General features: G+C 44.1%; 1 protein-coding gene across 1 annotated transcript; it reads right to left on the reverse strand.

The window, feature by feature from the left end:
* Positions 1–370: 370 nt before the first annotated feature.
* On the reverse strand, positions 371–10,189 carry LOC148590627 (guanine nucleotide exchange factor C9orf72). The gene is made up of 7 exons (XM_088538811.1): positions 9,739–10,189; positions 8,148–8,207; positions 7,210–7,305; positions 6,590–6,654; positions 4,540–4,612; positions 1,322–1,438; positions 371–610 (listed from the first exon to the last, which is right to left on the reverse strand). Exons 1-7 carry the CDS (start codon positions 10,180–10,182, stop codon positions 371–373), a joined length of 1,095 nt encoding a protein of 364 aa, XP_088394937.1. The 5' UTR covers positions 10,183–10,189.
* Positions 10,190–20,077: the final 9,888 nt, after the last annotated feature.

Below are 20,077 nucleotides of genomic sequence, written 5' to 3' on the forward strand. Positions count from 1 at the left end.
ATGTGTCACCCGTTTCAATACAGCATACATTAAAAAACCTCTATGCTTTATTTTTTTGCCATGCAAAATGAACCAAAAACAGAAAAGCCATCAGGCCTTGTCAAATACACTTTGTCCTAATATATTCCTTTTAAAATGAGGCAACAAAATGAACAAAACACTGTTTGAAGTGTCACTGAAAATGAATTTCAGTAACATTTAATGCAGCAAGCCTACTGACAGAACCAGGAAAATCCAAAAGATGAAGACCAAGTACCACAGTTGAAGTATTTTCGTGCAACAGCAAGCCCCAATCCTGTACTTTATTGAAAAGCTTTATACTGATATTCTCTCAACCCATAACAAATAACTTTGAGAGCCGTGACAGCACTTACAAATCAGGTGTGAAACTCTCATCTGTGTGGATAATAGGATCCTGAGACATCTCTTCATCTGAATTAGCTCTCCAAAATGCTGACAACTCAGATCTCATGTATCGTCGTTGGTTATAGATGTGTTCATGACAAGGTGGCATCTGCTTCACTGTATTGACATCTACATCTATATGTGTAGTGGGATATGGAGCATACATTACTTGACGGAAGGGCAACACAAAGCTTCCTGTTGCATCCTGTTATCGTGAAAAAAAATAGTCACTCTTTTGAAAAAACAAAGCTATAGTGAAATCAAACAACATTAAAACATCATTCCTACAGTTTAAATGACATTTGTTTAGACATATTTCACTTGACAAAACTGGTGACAGTAAGCCCAGTAAAACGTCCTAGAGTAATGGATGATTCCCTTTAGGTCATGATGAGAAAACAGGTCTTGAGTTAATTTGTTTATTTCATTTCATTATTACATGACCCGCTTCTTGATTCCATTAAGAATTCAGTATTATACTTATCTGACATATTTAGGCTAATGTGACAGACTTACCAAAGCAAGGAGCACTACTTTTCTATATATCTGCACTCATTGTTACAGTCCTTTTAAAATGCTTGGAAACTATAGGATTGGGTTTTGCTATAATACAAAACCAGTGCATGTTAGAATCTAAGCTACCTCAAGCAGGAAAAAGAAAATTATTATTGCACCCCAGATATATATTTCTTTTTCAGGAAAAAGAAATATGTAACTCGTAGAAAAGACAGTTTGTAATTTTAACATACAGATAGTGAAAGGGATACCTTTAGCACTAGGAAACAATGAATGAAAGACAATGAATTTCTCTAGGCAAGAATGTAGAAATGTCACATATTAGATACGCATACACATATACACAAGCTGGGTAGTGATCTTAAGCTATTGCATAATAAAATTTGCCTAATGGACTTACTTTGAGTAATCCTTGAACAAAAAGTCCTGACTCATACTTGAAAGATGATTCATTTCTACAGAGTCTGGAACATTTCCGTTCTGATGGCGTAAGAAACAGACACAATGTTCTCACAATCTGCATTTTAAAAACAGTTTTGTAAAGACAAGAAAAATTAAAGACTAAGTTGATCCTGAAAAACAATTTTTGACTAGAACATACTACATATTTCAAATGCTAATTTTTTTAGAAGACCCAGAAATAAAATGGGAGAGTAGTAACACACTTGAATTATAAAGACATAAGCCATATTATCCCAATTTCCTACTAAATGAGTAAAACTCTACACCTTTTGCCAAAACTCTCTTAGCCAACTACATAGGGCAAATCACTTTTGCTGTGTCTTCCTATTACTTAAAAATGAGTTACTATGATTACTTTTCTGGCTCATTTAGGCTTGTTAATTGCTGCATACTGAAACACTAGCTATTCTCTCCAATAGACAAAGTTATTTTTTTAAACAATAAACATCCATGCTTATTATGTTTCCTCAATGTTATTTCCTTAAGATCTCTATCAAAAGTAAAAAATGTTTTTCATTAACCTTTTACATACACCTATCCTGCAACAACTAAAAGTAATCTTCAAATATTAGCACATATTCCATGGTACTAATCTTAACTACAGTCTCAAACTGTAATTTCTTATCTATCTGTGTTTGGGAAGGCCCTATCCTTGCTCAGTATCTGTAACACCACCAATGCCATGCTACTTTCTGACAGAATCTATTTGATGCTTTGCAACAGGTATTTTAGTTATAAAGCAAGCTAGAGAAAGCATTTTCTTTAGAATAGATGTACCATGACAAAATGAGCACAAGAACACAGTAACAGCAAGGACTTGTATAGAATTTATATCTATATCAATGTATATCTATCTATTGATTTATATCAAATACCAATATTGCCCTGGATATATATTGAAACTCACATTGTTCCAAACTTTTTTTTTTCTCTCAAACATCTAGCTTATCAATATACATTTTTTAAAACTGTCCTAACTATTTAAGCCTTTAATATCTAATATCCCTGGAACAATACTTACTAATTATATTTAGCAAATTTCATCTAAGAATTGATCATTTTCTTTTCTCCAGTTATCTGTATCTCATGAACAGAACGTCAAGTGTTAGTATGCATTTGATTGGGAGTAGTTTATCATCACTCTCAATACACACAAAACAGCTTCTTTCTTTCACATTTTTTAAAAATATCACAAAGTACTTATTTTAAAACAGGTTTACTCAAGAAGACCTTTTTTTTTCTAAACTTTTAAAAAAGGAATATATTGCAGAGTAGCTAATATACAGTTACTTACCAAATCTATAACATATTCAATAGGCCGAGTATTCTTTTTATTTTATGTTGAAGCAATACACACAGATACATTCACATATTTATCAAAAAAACACGAAAGTGAGAATTTCTGTAAATGGAAAGTCTTATGCTTACAAAATAAACTAGAACTGAACGATCAGTACACCATAATTAAAAAAACATGATCGGAGAGAAAACTCCAATATAGAAAAATATTTTCTGTCAGGAAATGAATTTATTTGACCATACTGCTTCTCCACATGTATACTCCAGGAGCCATGTCACGGTCTAAGAACATGAAAATATTGTTACTACTCCGCAGAGAAAATACTCTGAGTAGTACCAGTGTCCTCATTAAACGTAATAGTATCTAATACCTGAAGGCTCTAGGATCGTATGTTTTTATAAAGCCCTTCTTTCCATTCCCACCTGCAGGGATATTCTGAATCAAACAGGCTTTAACATTAGAAGATTAAAGAGTGAAAGCAGAGAGGCAATTTAGTTAGTGAATTCCATTTACTTTTTAAAAAATAAAATCCATGATTTGTCTGTGCATATTTTGATTCAAGATTAACTTTGGTGAATTTATTAGAAAAGATGGAAAAATAGTCTAATTAAGTCCTCCTGGGTGGAGGGAAACCCTCCTGGGTGAAAGGCTGATATACTGCCATATGCCATAAATAAATAAGATTTTAGAAATATTTCAGTGGACTACAAACACAGATATATATCTTCCAGAAATTATTTTCAATTTATTTGAAACTAGCTTTATATGTAATCAGAAAGCTGTGTATAAAATTTGAGCTGGAAAACACTGAATAAAAAAAAATCTTCCTTTAATTTTTCTTTTAAACACTTAGTAAATTTAAAAAAAGCATCAAAACTTCCCATATTTGTACAAAAAACATTACAAGAAAAAACAGAAAAGATAACAAATACTTAACCTGAACCAATATGAAATCAACAGATTTAGAAGAAAGTTAAAAAGTATTAATAAAATGGAGAAAAGGGTGGCTATCAAAAAAGGTAGTAATTTTATTGTTCCAAAATGACAGCCTCCAACGGTGAGTTCTGGATCATAGTGGTATATGTACATTTTACTATTCTCTACCAAGAAGTGCAGCTAATGCTGCCTGTTGTTTCTAGCCCTGGAAAGTTGCTAACATTAGGTCAGTTTTACACATGCTACAGCAAGTATGTTGAAATATGGTGTTTTTCTTGCAGTTTTAGGGGTCTACATTTGTGTTTTGCATCTCTTTGGCTCTTCTGAAAAGTTGAGTCAACTTAATTTAAGGATCTAAGTCTGCAGTTATTTACAAATTAATTTCAAATAGATTGCAGACACAGGTATGCAAATATCTTGAAACTGATGGTACAGATGAAGATCCTAATAAGCTGCACATTCTGAGGAGTGTGTTTATAACTACAGTTGTGTATCTGTTTCATGAAACACAAGCAGTTCATGATGCAGAAGTATGTATTCCCCAGCACAGTAAAATTATGCAGATATCCATTTCTTAAAGTACATGGACAACACCTGTTGACCTGAGCTATGCAAGTCACACCAGAATGGTTCAATTCATATTTATAGCTAACAAACCTGATCTTAAAATCTCCAATTCATCCACTATTCCCTTATGAACAATATGAATAAAATTAAATATATTGCCTTGCTTAAAGTTGCCAGAAAACAACTTATAAGCCACTTTTCAAGCAGAATTGATAACTGTTAGAGTAATTAACTGAAGACAATTCCATAATGATATTCTCTCTCTCTTCAACCTCAGGTACATCTATAGGCAAATGACACATTCACACTCTTAACAATGGCCATTCAAGTTGGTTTGTTCAGAAGTGCATTACCTTATTCACTTTTTCTGCACTGCTTCCTACAACTACAGAACAACCACAGGTCTGCAAATGTGAACTAATTGCACTGCAAATAAAAACAGAACAGGTTAATACCTTTATAAATACTTTTAAAATATAATCATCACCATGATTCCACAGAATTAAGTCCCCAGTATAACTTTCAGATTTTAGCAACACTTACAGTTTTAGTCCAATTGATAGAAAAACCGGCAGACAAAATCTCCAAATATCACTTGGGTGCTAACCCAAACTGTCTCTGTATCGTAACTGTAGTATACCATCTACACCACTTCACCACCACTACAAAATAATTCACCTAAAATAGCAGAAGACATTAATAATAAAGGATTTGAAAGAATTTTGAAAGATGATTTATTTGATGGTTCTCATTTTCGAAAACTTTGTGTCAGATTCCAGTTTTGGGACACTTGGTAGATGGACTGCCCTACTCTTGTTAACTACATGGACAAGAACACTTCACAGGTGTGAGATCCTTGATATAGAGTGACACACTGGGAATTAGAGAGTGTTGTCTTGTGATTTGCCAGCAGCACTGCTCTGATTTAGTCACTCCTCAGTTTGGCAGCTGCTACAAGTTTATCTGCACTAATCCTCACAACCCTTAGCCTGTTCTTAACAGACTTCTGTTGATGTTTTGTCGTCACCTTTGTCATCACTTTTCTTACCTACCACACGGTATCAAAAGTCTGGTTATCTTTGTAATTAGAAAGCTTTTTTCCGACAGCTGTGAATAAGTATTAGAATTGAGCAACTGTTTGGATACTGTTTAAGCAGTTCTAATAAACACTTCTAAAATGGTTAGGATTATAACAGCTATGCTGAGACTCTCCTACAGGTGAAAGTCCTACAGGTGGACTTTATAGTGGGCCTACTACTCTTTACCTTACCAAATATTTTTAAAATAGATTCAAGGTGTGCAGATGAATTTCTTACTTTGTGCGATCCAATTTTTAGTCAGCAAAATACGGAAATCCATTCCAACACTATATTAGATTGAGAGCACACCCAGAGGACTTGATAAGGTCTACTACCCTCTGAAAAACAGCATCAAGTAGAGCAGCACAGGAAGCTTAACTGAATCTTTATCCTTCAAGACACAGAGTTCATCAGATCATTCATGTCACTTCTGGTCAATAACCTTGCCACTAATTGTACAACTGCTGCATAAAACTGTACGACCTTGATACTATTAGCAGTAATTTTTTAAAAAGTTATAAAAGCAGGAAAAGGGGGTACACAGAAAATCACATAACGCAGAAGTATGCTCCTGATCACTGTAGAGATACACAGCTGTAACATATGCAGTGACTCTGACTTAGGAGGACTACTGTGCAACACTGCACATCTCACTGCTCTTTATTTGGATGTTGTCAGCAGCATGTCAGAGTAATAGATATGTTTCAAGCAGGGTCCTTGATGTTAGGACCCGTTAGGCAAATGGCCAAGTTATTCTGCTTCTTGAAAATTTTATCTGTGAAAGAGAAGTAGCATCAAGGCAGCCATTAACTGATAGAAGAGTAACTTATCATCATAGAATCAGTGACTCTAGTTGTTTACAATAATCCATCTAACAACATTCGTCATATTATTTTATAAAGAGTGATAGCCTTAAAGGATTAAAAACACAAAGAGAACCCAATTTTTCTATAAAAGTAAATACTATGTGTCAATAATTTGTAAATTTAACACATGAATTTGTGCAGTACTGAAAGAATATGTCACACTGTATAAACAGATTATAGATTATTTGAAGTTAAGCAGTACAGAAATTAATGAAATTGTAAGGGTGATATTCTAAAATAACATGATCTAAAAATCGATGAAATACTATTCCCACAGAATACTGTTTCTCTGAAGTGCAATTATTTCTGGTTTTACATTAAAAATACAATAAAAGTCAAATACATGTCTTTTTCCATTCTTACAAATAAATCTAATCACACACTCACATGCATACATATTTATAAATATACACACACACAAGTCTATGTCATTTTGCTATCAAAACTGAATTTCATACTTGAGGAGAAAGCCTTCATGACAACTATCCCCAATGTCATTGTCATTTAGCACAGTATCACTTATCTGAAACGCAATAAACATAAACAAAGGTTACACAAGGATATGCGCCAATTTTAAATAACTACTTTTTGTTTTGAACACAGGTGCTTGCTCTTCAGGAACTCTCTCTTTAGGATCTGCTTAAGCTAAAGTTTTAACATTGCCAGAAAACCAAAAGCGTAAAAAGGCCTCAGTCTTTGGCCAAAGAATACTGAACAAGTCACTGATGATTAAACTTGTTTCTCCAACTTGACAGTCAGATTGCACCCAAGAGGTTTTTCTAATGCCTTCTCCAGATTACCTTAAATTAGTTCAAGTCAAATCACTTCTATTTCTTTCATGAGAATGATAAACCACACTGAAACGGTTATCAACATTAAACCCAATTACATCTTCACTTGTTTTGTTTTGTGTGAACAGCCTCTCTCCCGTTCTTTTAAAAATGGTATCACTGGTAGCTAATTTTACTAAGTGCTGAGCAAAACTTCACTAAGTGGAACGTTATTTTTTGTTGTTGTTGAGAGCTTCAAATGAGAACATCACTTTATTACTCAGAATGCAATAAATATAAGGACTTACATCTATTTCTTCTGAAACACTGTGTGATTTCATAGACGAAAGGAGTTCCATTACAGGAATAACTTCTCCTGTCAGCATCGGAATGATACTGTGGCCCTGTGGAATAAATAACATGTTTGAAGTTAAAGCATGCAGTACAGGAAGTTGCCAGGGAGAAACTCAGGCAAAACATCTTAAGTTTCTATTATTTGCAAGTGCGGTGTATGAGTTAATACACAAAACTTCAACAGCAATTGTAAATTGGAAACACGCAATTCACTTTTTAACCAGACATGTAAAATGTGTTCCAGGGGTGCTAGGCTGATTCACCAGATCAGTTTGATCAACCTACTCAGAAAACATTTATAATGATACAATTTATTCACACCATATTACATGCAAGTACTGTATTCAAACTATAATGTTTTCACAGTGACAGGGCAACAGTATCAGGCTTACTAGTTATTAACATGGTGCCTTATTTCTCTTGCTTCACACACACACAAAAGCCACATTTTCCTACTTACTCTTTCAGAAACCTCACAGTCTCACACATTAGATCTACAAGCACATTCTAACACAACAGATTCCATACATCTCTGTAACCTGAAAAGGTAATGACCTATTGAAAAACTACTCTTAACAGGAGAAAGCATATATCTGTGGAAGCTACTACCTTTAGGGAAACTGAACTACACATAAAACACTTCCCTCTTCTGAAATACAACATTCTTCATAGACTTTCCTTTTACACATAAAGTGACGCAATGTATTTGTTTTTTCACAGCTCCCACCATCCTATCTTCAGTAGTTGGCCTCATGTGTATGGCAGGTCATCAGCCAGTCCAAAGTATCTTCCTGAATCCCAGAAATGAGAAGTGGCACCAAGTGCTACAGTCACGAGATCCAGTCGATTAATTTTGTCATGTTGTGCCATATTCATCAACCGCCTGTCTTACCTGATCCTCCATTCTCTCCGTGCCTTCCAAGGCAATCTTCTGGAAATGTTCTTGCCTCTCCTGAGCAAGAAAGCAGTTAAATATAAAAGCTTTGGTATTTCTCTATACACGCATGCACACAACAGTCAAAGGCCAAATTTCTTCCCTTCAGAAACATGCTTCTTAGATTCAAACTTTGATGTTCAAGTCTTTTTCTTTTACAGAGTTGACACTGCTAGGAATGAAGTCACTTCAAAGTGATCAGTGCTCCCTGTTCCACTTCCCACCAAACCTCTTACACATAGCAGGAGTAGCAGGAAAGTGAGAGAATGATGTCAGTAACAACAGATTAGTAGTTCTTTTGTTACAGACCAAGAAAATGACAAATGATCAAAAGATTAAAGTTCAGAATTCCGTTTTATATACTTTTATTTTCAAATGATTAACATACACAGGGATGACTCCCAGAGAAACAGGAGAAAATGATATCTCTAGGATAAGGAAAGACATTGGTTTGGACAGGGGAGGAAAGACAGGATTATTTTCACATCTTCAGACACTGACAAGACTTCAAAACATGCCTTCTGTTTTAAAGAACCAGAAGTCAAGTCCAGGAGACACAAAACCTCACAGCATATAAAACACCACTGTAAAAGAGATTGGACTAGGCTTTCCAAACACACTCACCAGCAGCTCAGTAGCAAACAACATTCAAAATGTAATTGAACAATATTGAATTATTATTCACAATAAAAGCTTAAATAACTGAAAGGCCATTTCTACAGTAGATTGAAAAAGAGGGAAGCTGTAGTTAACAACGATGCACAAAGCTTTATCTGAACTTCCCTATTCCACACAGAAAGTCTGTAAAGAGAGACCTAAATGACTGGGAAATTAAGTAAGAGCATGAGCATTTCTTTATGTCAAAAGTACTAACGTATAGAGAGCAACTGACTTTATTATCAGACCATCACGTATTTTTAATGAAAGACATGATTTCCATTTAATCACGAAAAATCCACAATGCACTAAGGTGCAATTCTTTAAAAATAATTTAATAGAGTTTTCTTCTTCAGGATTCAGAAGTAGTAATAATATTTGGACTAAAGCAGATTTATCTTACTGATTCTCCCACAGCTTAATACTCTGGTGAGTTCTCTTGCAAAAACTGCTTGCCAATATCTTTTTGGGGAAATAATGCAGTGACTACTGTATACAATAGCAGTAACGTGAAATCATTCAAGAGTTTCCTTTTTTGGACACAAAGTGTGAAAACAATTATCTGAAACATAGTAATTTTCCAATTCTACTGAATACGAATACTTTATTTAGCACATTTTGTAGTACTAATTTTTATTAGATTCAGGGAGATGAAAGACAATGCGTAGGACACCTGTTTTAACTAGAGAACTGGCATATGCTCATACAATGCCCTATGTAACAACAATTCACATGACTGAAAATCCAGCTTTGAATTTGCTGACATATGGATTTCTTACTTCTAGAGAGATCACTTTCCTTCCAGTTTTGTCTGGGTATGACACAGCCTCATATTTTGCTAGTGCCCAAAACAACTAAGACAACTGTTTTTAGCAATGAAAAGCAAACCTACCTTGTGCATCCATATTCTTCCTTTCCTTATAATATGTGTTAACCTATCCACACACACCCTGTGAAGAGGCAGGTAGAAGCCAAGGTCACTTTGTGGAAGTATAATGGACAGTCCATAGGTGCTTCTGTCTCCATTCCAGTTTCCATCGAAGATTAATGACACAATGATTACTCTTTTCTCTGCCAAAACGAAAAACTTCACATCTATTGCACCGCTTTCTGCATTCCGAAGTATCTCTCCATTTAGTGTGTGATTTGCAAGAAAAGTTCTTTCACCATCGCTGAGGAGAACTTGTTTGGTCTTTGGGGCCCAAATGTGTCGCACTCTGGGACCAAGAATATTGTCCCAGTAAGCAAAAGTGGCAGCTAACAAAGGAGACTCTCCATTCAAACAGATCTCTGTTTTGGCAACTGCAGGTGAGGGTGGTGGGCAAAGAGCTGACATACCTATTTCTTCTCAACCATATCCTTAAAATGCTTACATTGCCTAAAAAACAAAGTTTTAGCAGAAAAATAAATAAGAACCACATACATTATTTTCTCTCTCTCTCTTTTTTTTTTTTTGCTTTCAAATAAGATTTCACCACATCCACAGCTCTGGCTTCCACTTTTTGGATTCCGTTCTAGCCTTCATGCAAGAAGCAAGTTTACATGCATACTCTCTACATAACAAAGTGGCATGATTCAAATTTTAGTCAATCGCTCGGATATTCTTTAGCAGCTCTAAAAAGCTTATTACGATGAACCTGCAACACATTCAAGTAGTGTAGAAGAAAAGACACATGAGAAGCATTTCCTTTACTTTAAAGTAATATACATGCATGCCCTGGCCATTTCCAAAGACCCTACATCTTCTCAATTTTGATGAGGTTGCAAGAGATAACAGGAAGTTCCACCTCGACAAAAAACAGCATGCTGCTCACAGCAATAGCTTCAGGACCCAAATATATTACACCAAGAACCCAGATATATTAGATCAGGAGTTATTCTAAAAATCTCAACGCAGGATAGACAAATAAAACACCGAAATGCATTTATCCTGGCTAAACTTGGAGACATTAAACCTCGTTGTTCCTTTTTAAAATGTCTGCACCTTGATTGCTGCACGCTATAGAAGAGAATGGAAGAAAGGGCAAAATGAAGAAGTGATACTGATCCTACTTGATATATCTGTTTTTTTCATGAGGCCTTTTTTTGTTTTGTTTTTGATACATGTATCTATGTGTTTTCAGGTCCCAACTAAAACTGTCCAACTGTTTCCCCCTAGGGCAGAAAAGCACCTGCTCCCTTTTTTTTTTCTTAGGCCTCATCTAACAGCGCTAGGCGACCTTCCTATATAGCCTATGACAGGCTGCGCCGGCAGAAGAAAACCACGCACACAGGCTCAAAATGCAACGTCACCGTTTCAGGGGAAGCCGAAACAGACACATCCCTGCGCCCTCCCTTCGTTCCCGGCTGAAAACTGAGCCGCCCCCCTCCAACCCGCCACCTCGTAAAAGGGCAGCACCGGGACAGGACGCGGCCCCCGCCTTACTCACCCGCGGAACCGCCACAACGGCCGCCCCCTGTGCGGCGCCGCGCGCATGCGCATGCGCGTGCTCCGCCCCCGCCCCCGCCCCCGCCCCCGCCCCCGCCCCCGCCCCCGCCCCCGCCCCCGCCCCCGCCCCCGCCCCCGCCCCCGCGAGCGGCCCCGGCCTCCCTGCCGCGCATGCGCGCTCGCCGCCAGGAAGCACCCGAGCGCGCAGCAGCCCGAGGGGAAAATGGCGGGGGGAGAGGGCGGTGCGGGGGAGGAGTGCTCGGGCAGCCGCTCTGGTCCGTGCTATCCCCAAAGGGCTTATTTTTAATAAAATAAACTGCCTCTGCCCTACTGCCGCAGCTTTAACACTCTCACGGAAAGCTTTCATGGGATTGCTGCTTGAAACGGCCGTGCATGTTCTGCTGCTCGGGTGCTTTAAAACGAGAAGTAGTTCTGGCCGATTTGCACGTTGGCTGCGTTTGGTTCAGAAAGCTGCTTTGCCAGCTGCTAGTCACCTGCGTCCTCTTCATACTCCAAGGCGGAATCCAACCTGGAGGACTTGTCAGCACCGGGGATGTTTCCATCCCAAGTTCCTGTTTCTGGGTCCATTACCTGCATCCCCCCCGCCCGCCCCCTCCCTCCCCCCCCCACGCCCCGGCTTTTTATTTTTTATTTTATTTTCAGCTGGGAATGGGGTTCTCACATCTCCCTCCCCTTGTTACCACTTCTGAGGAGACCTTGGCTCAATCAGCTTCAATGAGAAAAAACTGTCTCCGGGCCTCAGTTCCTCAGAGCTGCTTGCAGACACTAGGTATTTTACTGTTTTCTAGCAAAAGAAGGTCTGGAGGGTTGGAGTGCACCTGGCATGCAGTGTAAGTGGAGAAAGTCCAAAGAAACACATGAATGGAAGGAGCCTTAGGTTTCCTGCTGCTCTGGAACCATGTGTAGTTTTTATAGTTTACAGCCAACATGAGTTTTTACCACTGTGGAAACACTGTCTTGGAAAAACCTAATTTCACAGTGATAAAAACTCATTTTCTGGTCAGGTCAGAGAGCAACAGAACTACTACACACGGTAAAAGAGAGGGAGTGGAAGTGTTTTCTTGGGATATAAGGAGCAGGGACTCTCCATAGCAGTGCAGATTTCTGAAATGGGTTAATGAAATAAGTGGGTTAATGAAATAAATAAAGCCAGATTAAGTTCTACAGAAAGCAAATCTTGCATTTCTGTATCCCCAGCTGTTCATTCTTCCAGGGAGAAATTGAGCCTTTCTGAAGTAGCTCTGGTTTGTGCAACATAAGCTGCATTCATGTTAAGAACAGTGAAGTATCATAGAATCATAGAATCATAGAATGCTTAGGGTTGGAAGGGACCTCTAGAGATCATCTAGTCCAACCCCCCTGCACACGCAGGGTCACCTAGAGCACGTGGCACAGGACTGCATCCAAGCGGGTTTTGAAGATCTCCAGAGGAAGAGACTCCACAACCTCTCTGGGCAGCCTGTTCCAGTGCTCTGTCACCCTCACTGTTAAGAATTTTTTCCTTAAGTTCCTATGGCATTTTTGGTGTTTCAGTTTCCGGCCATTTCCTCTAGTCCTATCAGTGGCCACCAGTGAAAAGAGACCATCACCGTCCTCTGCACTCCCTCCCTTGAGGTATTTATATACACTGATTAGATCCCCTCTCAGCCTTCTCTTCTCCAGGCTGAACAGGCCCAGCTCCCTCAGCCTCTCCTCGTAGGGCAGATGTTCCAGGCCCCTGATCATCCTTGTGGCCCTGCGCTGGACTCTCTCCAGCAGCTCCACATCCCTCTTGTACTGTGGAGCCCAGAACTGGGCACAATACTCCAGACGCAGCCTCACCAGGGCTGAGTAGAGGGGCAGGATCACCTCCCTCGACCTGCTGGAGACGCTCTTCTTAATGCAGCCCAGGATTCCATTGGCCTTCTTGGCCACGAGGGCACACTGCTGCCTCATGGTCAACTTATCATCCACCATGACACCCAGGTCTTTCTCCGCAGAGCTGCTCTCCAGAAGGTCGGTCCCCAGCCTGTACTGGTGTCTGGGGTTATTCATCCCCAGGTGCAGGACCTTGCACTTGGCCTTGTTGAATTGCATGAGGTTTTCCACCGCCCAGTTGTCCAGTCTGTCCAGGTCCCTCTGGATGGCAGCACAGCCCCCTGGGGTATCGGCTACTCCTCCCAGTTTCGTGTCATCAGCAAACTTGCTGAGGGAGCACTCTGTGCCTTCATCCAGGTCATTGATGAATAAATTGAACAGGACTGGACCAAGGACTGACCCCTGGGGAACCCCGCTAGCTACAGGCCTCCAACTAGACTCTGCACTGCTGATCACCACTCTCTGGGTCCTGCCATCCAGCCAGTTCCTAATCCACCTCACTGTCCACTCATCTATCCCACACTTCCGGAGCTTGCTCAGGAGGATGTTGAGGGGGACGGTGTCAGAAGCCTTGGTGAAGTCGAGATAGACGACATCCACCGCTCTCCCCTCATCTATCCAGCTGGTCATTCTATCATAGAAGGCTATCAAGTTAGTCAGGCAAGATTTCCCCTTGGTGAATCCATGCTGACTACTCTTGAGCACCTTCTTGTCCTCCATGTGCCTGGAGACAACGGCCAGTATGAGCCGTTCCATCACTTTTCCGGGGACGGAGGTGAGGCTGACTGGCCTGTAGTTGCCTGGGTCCTCCTTCTTGCCTATTTTGAAGACTGGCGTGACATTGGCCTTCTTCCAGTGTTCCGGCACCTCCCCCGTTCTCCAGGATCTTTCAAAGATGATGGAGAGCGGCTTAGCTATGGCATCTGCCAGCTCCCGCAGCACTCTGGGGTGCATCCCATCAGGGCCCATGGATTTGTGGGTATCGAGGTTCCTTAGGTGCTCTCTGACCCAATCTTCCTCTACCCAGGGCAAGTCTTCCTCTCTCCAGGCTTCTTCTCTTGTCCCTAGGGCCTGGGGCTCTAAAGGGCTGCCCTTGGTAAACACCGAAACAAGGAAGGCATTGAGCAACTCTGCTTTTTCTGTGTTATTCGTAACCAGAGTGCCCATCCCGTCCGCCAGCGGACCCACGTTTTCCCTGATTTTCCTTTTGCTGTTGATGTATTTGAAGAATTTTTTTTTTGTTATTTTTAACGTCCCTTGCCAGATTGCCTTCCAGCCGTGCCTTAGCTTTCCTTGTCTCATCTCTGCATTCCCTGACTATGTTCCTGTATTTCTCCCAGGGGACATGTCCTTTTTTCCACTTTCTGTATACCTCTGCCTTCTGCTTGAGCATTGCCACAAGCTCACGGCTCATCCACACAGGTCTCCTGCCCCCTCTGCCTGACTTCCTACACACAGGGATGCACTGTTGCTGGGCGTGGAGGAAGCGCCGCTTGAAAACTAACCAGCTCTCTTGGGCCCCCCTGCCTTCTAGAGCACTAGCCCATGGGTCCAATAGCCCACCTCTCCTCGTCGGCTCCTCCACAACCTACGTCAAAAAGTTATCGTCGACGCTCTGCAGGAACCTCCAGGACTGCTTGTGCCTGGCTGTGTTGTCCTCCCAGTTGATGTCGGGGTAGTTGAAGTCCCCCATGAGAACCAGGGCCTGTGACCGTGAGGCAATATCCAGCTGCCTATAGAAGGCCTCATCAACCTCCTCGTCTTGGCTAGGTGGCCTGTAGCAGACACCCACCACAGTGTCTCCCACATTAGCCTGCCCTCTAATCCTTACCCACAAGCTCTCAATTCGCTCATCCTCCACTCCCAGGTTGAGTTCCATGCATTCCAGTTGCTCTCTCACATAAAGAGCAACTCCACCACCTCGCCTTCCCAGCCTGTCCTTCCTAAAGAGCACATAGCCTTCCATGGCAGCGGTCCAGTCGTGCGAGCTATCCCACCACGTCTCTGTGATTCCAATGAGATCATGACGCTGGGACCGCACACAGATCTCCAGTTCATCCTGCTTATTCCCCATGCTTCGCGCATTGGTGTACAGGCATTTCAGGGAAGCAACAGAGGCCACAGGTTTCCCAGGAGGGGTGGAAGAGGACCCTCCGTGATCATTTCCTATCCTCACTTCCCCACTAGCGTACTCCCGCTGGACGCCATCTGACCTGGGCTGTGCGGTACTGCTTGCCGTGTCAGTGTGCCACTCCCCTTCCCCCTTCTTGCCTAGTTTAAAGCCCTCCTAACCAGGTTGGCCAGCCTTTTGGCAAAGAGACGTGTGCCCCTCTTGCTAAGATGGGTCCCATCATTCCCCACTAGCTGGTGGACATCAAACAGAGTCCCATGGTCATAGAAGCCAAAACCCTGTTGCCAAGCCCAGCGGCGCAGCCAGTTGTTAAGCTGCCATATTCGCCTTCTCCTCCTTGAATCCATTCCCCTCGTTGACAGAATAGAGGAGAACACTACCTGGGCACCTGTACCTTTGATGGCCATCCCTAGGGCTCTGAAGTCTTGCTTGACATCCCTCATTTTCCCCATGGCATCATTAGCGCCCACATGAAACAATACTAGAGGATAATAGTCAGACTCTTGAACAATTCTTGGGAGCCTTTCTGTAACATCCTTTATTTTGGCCCCAGGCAAGCAGCAGACCTCTCTGGATGAGGGGTCCGGTCTACATATCGGTCCCTCCATGCCCTGTAGCATGGAGTCACCCACGACGATCACCCGCCACTTCTTCCGGGTGCTCCTTTTCACTTTAGGGGGAGCAGCCTTGCAGCATGGACCAGAAATGGGCCAGGTCTGGGCATTGCTGTGAACCCCAGGGGCCTGAAGGCATTAGAGATATGGCAAATGGATGTAACACATATTCCGGAGTCTGCTCGACTTAAGTATGTGCATGTGTCTATTGATACTTGCATGTAATATGGGCAACTGCTCCGCCTGGGGAAAGAGCCCTCCATGTGAAAAAACATCTCACCGCTTGCTTTGCAGTGTTAGGAGTCCCAGAAATGATTAAGACGGACAATGGTCCGGCATATGCCAGTGACAGTGTCCGTCAGCTTTGCAAAAAATGGGGCATTAAGCATGTCAGGGGAATCTCAAATTCGCCCACCGGCCAGGCCATGGTAGAACGGGCTAATCGCACCTTAAAAGATTACCTGATGAAATTTAAGGAAATGACAGACCCAAAAGAGCCGTTGTCCTACATACTGTTTGTATCAAACCATCTTTGTGTGTTTGGAGATGACACGGAACCCTCCATGTAGGTGCATGCACAGCAGGTCCGTAGTGAAAAAATGCAGGAGTCACCTATGAGCGTGCACTATCGGCATCCTCGAACCAGGTTATGGGAGGGTCCAGCAAAAGTCGTCTGAATTCCATCAAAGCTTATAGGGGGGTCCATGTACGGTAGGCCAAGTAAGTATGGCTTTGCCCTGGGTCCACCCTAACAGCACCAGTGTCAAAAGAAGAACTCGGCGAATGGCGCGTAGCATAACCCAGACGGAGGACTGTAATGACGAAGTCCGCCTCTGGTCTAAGTGGGAGGTAGTTTTCGCATCCCTCTTCGTACTGGGGGCGGCAGCAGCACGAGCCCACAAAGTCTTAGACACCCTGTCCTGCTGGGTGGTTAAACAAGCAAATGTCACCAGTCAGGTCCTCTCTAATCTTGCGCTAGATTTATCACAGGTGCAACACGCGGTGCTACAAAATAGAGCGGCCATCGACTTCCTGCTGCTAGCCCATGGGCACGGATGTGAAGACTTTGAAGGAATGTGCTGCATGGACCTGCAGGACCATTCCAGAGCAATCCACTAGCAAATCCAACAGCTGATGGAACACACCCAGAAGATACAGAAAGATGTGGTCTTCTTTGGGCTGGATGGGTTAACTGATTTATTGGGTATTGGTGGGTGGCTAAAATCCTTGCTTAAGACAGGACTGATGCTTTGGATTGTTATGCTTCTTGTCCTAGGCTTATTCAGCTGTGCCTTTGCATGCTTAAGGCGAATGCTACCCTCCCATACTCATAAAGCCTGGTTATTGCAAAAGAAAAAAGGAGGACTTATAGAGGAATGGCTTGGAGACCAAGGACACCTTACGGCTCCAGGTGGTAAGCACAACCCCGACGTTGAAATGATCGAGAGTCTTTGAACTGCCCATCAGCAGATCAATAAACAATGGACGCTGCTCAGCAGGACGTCGGACTCTCTGGCTGGGAAGAGTTTGCAGACCAACATGGACTTGGGGATGGGTGCATGTACTAGTAAAATTGAGGCTGATGTTACTGGTTGTTTTACTGTTTATGCTTTGTATCTTTAGCTGTACTTTTGCATGTATTAGACGTATGATAGTCTCGCTTACCAGCAAGGCTTGACTAGTGCAAAAGAAAAAAGGGGGAATTGTAGGGAAATGCTGTGCTGAGGATCTGCACCACCTGCGCCTTGCTGATAATGTGCAGGGGAGTGTTAGCAAGTTGTCCTTGGCCGGCTGGGAATGAGGAGCTAGCTGGGAAAGAGTAGCTGGCCGTTTCGGGTAAACAACTTTGCAGAGCTGAGAAGAGCCTATGCGGCCGGGACCTACCAACCCCCCTAGCAACCAACCAAAGCTAGCCAAGAAATCCCTCAGATGCTTGTAGGTATAAATATACGCGCACTTTGGCTAATAAACGGAGCAAGATCTAAACTCATATTGAGTTTAGTTTCATGACATGAAGGCTCCAGGCCCTCTCATGCCGTTGCTGGGCTGGGCCAGGGCTGGTGGCAGGGCAGTGCCCGCGGCAGCACAGAGCATGCGGCACAGTCACAAAGGGGCAGCGGGTGTCACAGGCGGGCGGAATGCGAGGGTACGGGACGCGCAGCCGTTACCGTGGCACTTCGGTCCGGCCAGCGAGAGCGCCATGGCTGTGTGCCTGGTGCTCATGCTGATGGCGCTGGCCGTGGTGCAGCAGCCGCTCAGGGTCAGCGACCACGTGGATGCGGGCACGCAGGAGCGGCTGCAGCGGCGCCTGCAGCACCTCACACATTCCATGGCCCGGCTGCAGGAAGAGCTGGAGCAGCCGCAGTCCATCATGCAGCAGCAGCGGCAGCGGCAGGAGGGCAGTGACGCTGCCCAGCAGTGGCTCTTGGCTGGCAGCCGTTGGGGGAAGCTCGGGGAGGCGCTGGGAGCCCTCGTGCTGCTTGTGGGCCACAGCTGGCTGGCCAGGAAGCAGCGCCGTGAGCTGGGGAAGCCGTCGAGTCCGTCGTGCAGCTGGGCAGGGCAGCAGCAAGACCAGGAGGAGGAGGACAAGGAAGAGCAGGAAGAAGAGGAAGAAGAGCAGAAGGAGGATGAGGGCAAGGATGAGGAGTGTGCGGGCCAGAGACAGGCAGCGGGGTGTCTGCAGCAGCGGCAGCTCCAGCAACCGGTCTGGGTCATGCCCGAGGCCCTGGAGGAACTGCTGGACGAGCTGCTCTCCGCCTGCCACGCGCTCTCGTTGGGCTCCTTCTTCCCGCGCCTGGGCCCAGGCATCTGTGTGACTGGCAGCAACCCAGACCGCCCCAGCAGCCACTACAGCTTCCTGGTGCCGCTGCGCCCACCACCCGGCCATGCCTTCCGCCTGGAGACGACCCATGGGCAGGGACGCTCGCCGTGGCAGGGCCGTGTGCGTGTGCACGAGCGGTGCGTGTGCACGCGGCAGCGCCTGCTGGGCGATGTGCCCTGCCTCTTGCACCAGACCGCGTCGCTGCCGGGCTCCTTCCGCGGCCCAGGCCTCCTGCGCACCCTCTGCACCCACTCCTTCCTCGACGCGCGCAAGATAACAGAATGGTTCCAGGACGTGGCGCAGAGAGCCTGGCTGCTGCTGCCCGCCTCACAGCACTGCCGCCTTGCCGTGCTGCCCTGCGCGCATGCCTGCCAGCTCTGCCTGCACAGCGCCTCGGGCAGCAGCCTGCTCATCCACATTCTCTTCGGCGTGCGGCAGGACAACCTGGCCGTCTTCTGGCCAGCTGGCGTGCACGGGCCTCCTGACGATGACGTGCGGCGCTGCTGGAGCAGCGTGCGCTGACGCTCGCACCCCGCACAGGCCTCCAGAGCCAGCACTGCAGCCGTGTGTGTGTCTCCTAACCCTAACCCGGCCTCCACGCAATCCCTTCCCCATAAGCCCAATAAAGGTTTTTTTCTGCATCAAACAGCCTGTGCCCAGAGTCTCTCTGACGCTGCTCCACGTACTCAGCTGCCCTTTCCAGGAGCACCTCCTGGAGCTGTTGGTTCACAGCCCATCACTGGTCACAGTCTGCTCTTCCACGGCTGTGGTCATCATAAGCCCCTAGCCAAAGCCAAAGTCTTTTGGCTTTAACATGCATTTGAGGAGACTTGTCAGTGGCAAAAGGAGAACTTTGGACCTCAAGTTACATTAGCAATGGTTCCATTTATGCATCGACTTCTACCACATCCTTCTATTTCTGCTCTTTCTCACTACTAGATCTCCATAGGTGCCTGGCGGGGCATCCTGCTCTGTGGGCAGGTACGACTTGTGTGGACAGACCTTGCGCAAGTCCTCATGTGCTGCACCACAGGAGCAGTAGTGCCTGTGGCCCACAGGCAGGTGGAGAGCCCTTCCTACCACTGTGAAGCCTGTGGACAGCAGGACTGTTACAGAGTCTGGTCCCTGGGGCAAGGGTCACTGTGGGCTGCCTCTTGCTCCCTGGAGAGCTCCAGTTAGGGTAAAGAGATCCAGGAGCTCAGAGCTGAGGCTGAGCTGGAGAAGGAGGAAAGATGAGTGGACAAGAGGTGCCCCTCTGTGCCCTGCACAGAGACACGAGGCTATGCATATCAGCCTAAGGTCAGTAGCAAAGAATGTCTGGTTCACAGACGGACGGCTGTGCTGGAGAGGCGGGAAGCT

The sequence above is a fragment of the Tinamus guttatus genome, unplaced genomic scaffold (genome assembly GCF_059628265.1).
Source record: "Tinamus guttatus ecotype Peru unplaced genomic scaffold, ASM5962826v1 Tinamus_guttatus_pri_ptg001200l, whole genome shotgun sequence".
NCBI lineage: Eukaryota > Metazoa > Chordata > Aves > Tinamiformes > Tinamidae > Tinamus > Tinamus guttatus.

What these genes read in the sequence shown, in the direction of transcription:
- LOC148590627 (XM_088538811.1), bottom strand. Translation starts at nt 10,182, where the DNA reads ATGTCAGCTCTTTGCCCACCACCCTCACCTGCAGTTGCCAAAACAGAG. An exon ending in GTGTTTCAGAAGAAATAGAT is followed by an intron (nt 6,655 to 7,209) that starts GTAAGTCCTTAT and finishes ATTGCGTTTCAG; the next exon opens with ATAAGTGATACTGTGCTAAA. An exon ending in GTGCAGAAAAAGTGAATAAG is followed by an intron (nt 1,439 to 4,539) that starts GTAATGCACTTC and finishes TTTAAAATGCAG; the next exon opens with ATTGTGAGAACATTGTGTCT.